This window comes from Bombus pyrosoma, unplaced genomic scaffold (genome assembly GCF_014825855.1).
Source record: "Bombus pyrosoma isolate SC7728 unplaced genomic scaffold, ASM1482585v1 HiC_scaffold_4726, whole genome shotgun sequence".
Classification (NCBI taxonomy): Eukaryota; Metazoa; Arthropoda; class Insecta; order Hymenoptera; family Apidae; genus Bombus; species Bombus pyrosoma.
Genome location: NW_025219986.1, coordinates 679,821 through 686,936, shown reverse-complemented (window position 1 = coordinate 686,936; position 7,116 = coordinate 679,821). Strand labels below are relative to the sequence as shown.

The window sequence follows — 7,116 nt, the reverse complement described above, 5'->3', positions numbered from 1 at the left end:
AGGACCGAAACTACAAGAAGACTTACTTTTCATTCTCCTAAGATTTCGCTCGCATCAATACGTGCTTTCAGGAGATATTGAAAAAATGTACAGGCAATTTCTTGTGCGGCCAGAGGATCGAAAATTTCAGAAAATTTTGTGGCGTAACATCCTCCCCCCGTTGAGAGGGTACCGATCAAATGCTGTGTTGTGATGCTGTGAGGTGGATCTCTTCTAAAACTCCTTGCTGTTGATGGTGGCGTCGGTGTCCTCTGGTGTCGATCCGCTTGGTAGTGGTACCATCCGCTTGATGCTCCGATCCAGTGTGCTCGTTGCCGTCCGGACGGTGGCCGTCCGTATGATGCCGTCTGCGCCGGGTTGTACCTTGATGACTCTGCCCAATGGCCACTGCACTAGGGGAGCGTTGTCTTCTCTGAGTATGACGATGGTGCCTTCTCGTATGCCGTGACTCACTTTGCTCCATTTGTTCCGAATGTTTAGCTCATTGAGATATTCTCGATGCCAACGGCGCCAGAAGTGCTGTTTGATTTTCTGGAGGTGTTACCAGCTTGAGAGACGATTGGATGGAGTATCCCTGAAATCTCGTTCTCGAATGCTAGTTAATGCGTCTCCGATGAGGAAGTGACCGGGAGTAAGGACAAGGAGATCGTTTGGATCTGTGGATATTGGAGTAAGCGGACGGGAATTGAGGATAGCCTCGATCTCAATGATAAGTTTGTTCATGTTTTCAAAGGTAAGGAGCTCGCTACCTGCGACACGTCTGAGGTGTCGTTTGAAGGATTTCACTGCAGCCTCCCATAACCCGCCAAAGTGGGGTGAGTTGGGCGAAATGAAGCGCCATTCGATCCGTCGGTCAGCTAAAAAGGACTGAACCTTTACGTTGTGATCGTCGGACTGCAGGAGATTTCGGAGTTATCTTCGACATGTGTCCTAGATCAAGGTATTCCTGTATTACGGCGTGATAGTCGGCTTCGAACTGTTTGTCCCGTTGAAAGCGACGGCAGAGAGATGTGAGTCGCTTCATTGCCATGGCCTTGGAGGATCCGAGTGAAGGAGTTGTTTTGTTGAATGGGAGAGCGACCATCTATCGTCCTTCGGTTGTGCGTTGTACGTGACGTCGAAAATGATCCTCGCATTGTTGTTCCGCTTCTGAAATGTGTGGAATGGAAGGTCCTTCGTCGATTTCCCAAAAGCGGGCGAGGTCCGCCTGTAAAGCCGTCGTGGAGGCGTGGAACGTATATGCTGGAGACTGCGAGGCTGGGCTCCCCCCGATGACCCATCCGAAACGCGTTTTTTGCCTGCGCAAGTCGGGCCCGTTGTCTTGAGTAATGTCAAGTTGACCAACGCAGAGTGAAGCTAACGTTGGTCCGGCGCTCAACAATATTTCGATTGGAGCAGATCTATGGAATCTTGGATCGGCAAGTTGAAGATTCCTTGGTATTTGCATTGTTGAGCGATCTACGGGTTGATCTGGGACCCAAGTTGATATGGTTGGGATGACCAGGAACGTCAATGTGCGTTCGTATGCGCCGTCAATTGAAGTGATCGTTGCCGTGACGTAGCGTTTCGAGGTCGTCGATAACGCGTCGAGAGTTCCGATTGGGATCGAACATTTCCGTTGGTTGAGTTTTAATGAGTGGGCGAGTTCTTCGGTAATGAAATTCATGCTAGAGCCGGTGTCTAGCAGAGCTCTGCAACGAAATGGTTGTCTCTTATTGTTGTATATGTTGACCTGCGCCGTGACTAAGAGATCATGTTGTAATTGTTTAGAGGGAACCGAGGTCAGTAATTCGGTCCTCTTTGATTCGGTCCCAATTAAAGTCTTCTGAGATAGTCATTTCCTTTCTTGTCTTTGAGGACTAGACGATGACTTTGATCCGGTTGTATATGTACGTGTTGGCCGAGGTTCGTGTTTTGGTGACGTTCGGGGTGACGACCGTGGGGACGACCGGTTAGACGACTTAGAAGACGACCGGGTAGACGACCGGGTAGACGACCGGGTAGGCGACCGGGTAGACGACCGGGTAGACGACCGATGAGACGACTTGGAAGACGTGGACGCGCGTCTCGAACGATGTGACGAACGATGCGTCGGTGAGCTAGGTGAAGAGCGTCCACTCGATGATCGGTCGCTCGACGATCGACCGCTCGAAGACCGTGACTTGCCGTGACGTTGGTGTTGATGCAAGTATGTATGATGTCGCTGTCTGCATATGCGACATGAACCGGCAGAGCACTGGGCGATAGTGTGCCCTTGGCCTAGACAATTGGTGCATAGGGAAGCCCTTTTGACGATTTCAAGGCGATTTTTGACAGACTTCGCCTTGAAGACATCGCAATGCCATATTTTATGTTGTCCCTTGCAACTTGGACACGCCGTCGGCCTATGTGCAGTGGCGAAGGTGATGCTTCGCGGCGCGTGTTGTCGTTGTCGATTGTGTTTTCCGGACGTTTTTTTTTGTTTATTTTTGGATATTCGAATATCTAGTCCCAGTGGCGCATGCAGACTTGACGGTGGCAGTCGAATTTGTCCTTCAGAATATCAATCGCGATGGGATAATTAATTTGCGTAACGTCCAACGATTGGATGCTTCGCGCGGCCTTTCCGGTTAAAGAAGATCGAAGGTAGTGGAATTTTTGTGTGGCAGTGGGTCGATCGCTTCGATCTATCGTCGACGAGAAGGCGTCATAGAAAGAATGCCAATTCTCGATGGCACCGTCGAAAGTAGGTAACTGCATTTCTGGTAGTTTAATTGCCGTCGGCTCGGCAACGTTGGACGAATCGCGGCTTGGCGATTTCGACGACGATGATGCCGGTGCGTCATCCATGAGAGTGTGTAAACGAACTTCCAGATCGTAATAGATATCGGTTATCTCGGAAACGGGCGCGTCGTCCCGCTCGCCTAAATCTTCTAATTCATCTTGCAATGCTCTATACTGCTTCCATGTGTCGTCGAGCAATGAGTTATACGCCGTCAAAGAGGCCTTGTTTCGTCTGTTAGATCGTTCGTATTCGTCGAGTCGTTTTGATAGGGTCGTAAATCGACCGATTTGGAAGCCTCGTTTTCGATGCAAGGAGGTAATTTTATCTGCGCCTTCCATTGTTAGCGGATCGTATGACAATGTAATGAACGAGTTTACCTGTGGTTGTGTATTCGGATGTCGCTCGTCACGGTGTGTGTCTCGACTGGCGTCTAAGACGTTTCTTTTTTGAAATAGAACCTTTGTTTGTTGACGTGAGGATGCCTCTTCAAAATGACTGCCTTTGGCGTTACTTACTTCGCTGGAGTCGTAACGCGTCCGTTGTTGTTTATTGGATTCACGTGGCACTGTATGAAATGGGTATCACTGGTGTGCACTTTCACTCAACACGTGATCCGGCTCGAAGGACCAGAAAATGTTACGACCGTTCGCGGAGAGACGCGATCGCGAGGAAAGCGCGTCAGCGGGAGGCGTAAATTCTCGCTACGATTCTGAAAATCGACGCCGCGAATTAGTCGTTCCTCTGTGTCTGTTAAGATGACAGAGGTGGTTAGTTGAAATTAACACTGAATTAACAGAGTTAACTAAAATTATATATTTGACAATATATATATATATAAACAACAGGATAGTGATGCGCCACAAATTATTAGACAAATGATACAGTGAATTTGGTGTAATGATTCGACTCGACCTTACAATGTGTTTTGTATTTGGACGACTTATAATTCGTTGAAGACGTTAGTGTTTATAGTTTGAATCCTAGATCGATAATGATTGCCCTTCGATGGGCCTTTGTGTTTCATGTGAGACGATCCCCACCATGTTCGGGTCACGCCACCGATCACGCGTGTCACCTTATGAATGTTTGAAATAACGAACCGAATCGACGTTTCTCGAACTCGCTCTGTTTGATGTTGGCCGTGACATTGTGTGTGTTGAGCTACGTGAGACGGTTCGCTCGCGATACTGCGATGCCACGAGCGACGGTTAGGAATAACGGCCTCTGGATAGCCACGTGGCGTAACATAAACCATACCAGAGTTGACGTAGCGCAAACCGAATCTGTATTTGCAGCATATGTGGAGTATAACGCGCATTCTAATGCATACAGATGACCAATAGCAGCAGAGCATCATTCATTTGAATATTGGAGTCTGAATATGCAAAAGTGCAAATACGCAGGATTTGACCTAGACCAGAGATGACGTGGCGCAAGCCGATTTTTGTGCTCTGTATTTGGCAGCAAATGTGTAGTGTAAAGCGCATCGAATTATCGACATATCACCAATAGCAGCGGAGATACGTTCAATTGAATATTGAAGCCCGAATATGCAAAACTGCAAATACGCTGGATTTGGTCTCGCCGAAGGTTAAGATAGGACAAACAGGATGTCATGCTCTCTGTTTGGCAACGTATGTGGTGTATAACGCACATAGTACTATCGACATATCACCAAACGCAGCGGAGATACGTTCGGATGAATATACAAGCTTGTATATACAAACCTGGAAATACGTTGGTCTTATCCTAGACCGGAGTTCACGTAGCTAAAATCGGATATCGTGTTCCGTATTAGGCAGCATATGGGGAGTACAACGCGCATCGAGTTATAGACATATCACCAATATCAGCGGGGATACGTCCAGATGAATATACAAGATTGAATATACAAAACTGCAAATACGATGTGTTTGGCATTGCCCGAGTTGATATAGCTCAAACCGGATGTCGTGCACTGCATTTGGCAGTATATGGGGTGTGTAACGCGCATCGAATTATAGACATATCTCGAATCGCAACAAATACACAATCAATTGAATGTTGAAGCATGAATATGCAAAAGTGCAACTACGCAGAATTTTGCCTAGAATAGACATAGCACAAACCGGATGCCGTGCTCTGTATTTGGCGGCAAATGTGGCCTATAATGCGCATACAATTGTCGACATATCACCAATAATAGCGGAGGTACGTCTAGATGAATATTAAATCTTGAATATGCAAAACTGTTAATACGCTGGTCTTAACCCAGACCATAGTTGACGTAGCGCAAACAGAATGTCGCGCTCTGTATTGGCAGCATATGTGGTCTACAACGCGCATCGAATTATCGACATATCACCAATAGCATCGAAGATACGTTCAGATGAATATACAAGCTTGAATATACAAAAATTGCAGATACGCTGAGTTTGGCATAGCCCAGAGTTGACGTAGCGAAAACAAGATGTCGTTCCAGGTATTTGGCATCATATGTGGAGTGTAACGCGCTCAGAATTGTAGACATGTCTCGAATAGCAACGGCGGTACGTTCAATTGCATATTGAAGTTTGAAATCGCAGAACTGCAAATATTCTGGTCTTGTCCTAGACCAGAGTTGACATAGCTCAAGCCGGATGTCGTGTTCAGTATTTGTCAGAATATGTGGCGTATAACGCGCAACGCATTATCGATTACACCAATAGCAGAGGAAACACCATCAGATGAGTATTAATGCTGCAATATGCAAACCTGGAAATACGCTGGTCTTGACGTACACTAGAGTTGACGTAGCGGAAACCGGATGCCATGCTCTGTATTTGGCAGCATATAGGGAGCATGATGCGCATCAAATTATGGACATATCACCAATAGCGGCGGGGATACCTTGAAGTGACTATTGAAGCACGAATATGCAAAAATGCAACTTCGCAGAATTTTGCAGAGCCCAGTGTTGACATCGCACACGCTGGATGTTGAGTTGCATTTGGAAGCGTATGTGGCGTATAACGCGCTTCGAAATGCCGACATATGCCGTATAGCAGCTGAGAAACGGTCAATTGAATATTGAAGTCGGAATATGCAAAAGTGCAAATACACAGGATCAGACCTTGATCAGGCTTCACATAGCGCTAAGAGGATGTTGTGCTCTGTGTTCGGCAGCATATGAGATGTATAACGCGCATCGAATTATCGAGATATTACCAATAGGAGCGGTGATACGTCCAGATGAATATTCAAGCTTGAATATTCAAAATTGGGAATACGCTGCTCTGAACCTAGACCAGAGTTGACATGGCGCAAACCGGATGTCGCGCACAGTATTTGGCAGCATATGTGAAGTGTAACGGGCATTGAAGTGCCGACATATGACGAATATCAGCTGAGAAACATTCAATTGATTATTGCTGTCTGAATATGCAAAGCTGGAAATATGCTGGTCTTAACGTAGACCAGAGTTGACATAGCGCAAACCGGATGTCGTGCTCTGTTTTGGACAGCATATGTCGTGTATATCGCGCATCGAATTATAGACATATCTCGAATCGCAACAAATACAAGATCAATTGAATATTGACGCACGAATATGCAAAAATGCAACTACGCAGAATTTTGCAGAGCCTAGAATTGACATAGCGCAAACCGGATGTGGTGCTCCGTATTTGGCAGCATATGAGGTGTATAACGCGCATCGAATTATCGACATATCACCAAAAGCAGCGGAGATACGTTCAGATGGATATTCATGCTTGAAGATGCAAAGCTGGAAATACGCTCGTCTTTACCTAGACCAGATTTGACGTACTGCAAACCGGATGTCGTGCTCTGTATTTGGCAGCATTTGTGAAGTATCCCGCGCATCGAAATGCCAACATATCACCAATAGCACTGGATACATGATCAAGTGAACATTGTAGGCTGAATATGAAAAACTGCAAATACACAGGATTTAACCTAGACCAAAGTTGTCATGCCGCAGACCGAATGTCGTTCTCTGTATTTGGCGGCAAATGTGGCGTATAATGCGCATTGCATTGTCGACATATCACCAATAGTATCGGAGGTACGTCCAGATGAATATTCAAGCTTGAATATGAAAAACTGCTAATACGCTGGTCTTAAACCATACCAGAGTTGACGTAGCGCAAACCGAATGTCGTGCTCTTCATTGGCAGCATATGTGAAGTATAACGCGCTTTGAAATGCCGACATATCACCAATAGCACTGGATACATGATCAAGTGAACATTGTAGGCTGAATATGAAAAACTGCAAATACACAGGATTTAACCTAGACCAAAGTTGTCATGCCGCAGACCGAATGTCGTGCTCTGTATTTGGCGGCAAATGTGGCGTATAATGCGCATTGC

At 46.2% G+C, this 7,116-nt stretch overlaps 1 protein-coding gene across 1 annotated transcript; it reads right to left on the bottom strand.

Moving 5' to 3' along the window:
• Positions 1-1,084: 1,084 nt before the first annotated feature.
• On the bottom strand, positions 1,085-2,829 carry LOC122577508. The gene is given in 4 exon segments (XM_043748841.1): positions 1,085-1,356; positions 1,675-1,796; positions 2,031-2,460; positions 2,463-2,829. Coding segments are annotated over 4 exon segments (1,191 nt in total).
• Between the last annotated feature and the right edge of the window lie 4,287 nt (positions 2,830-7,116).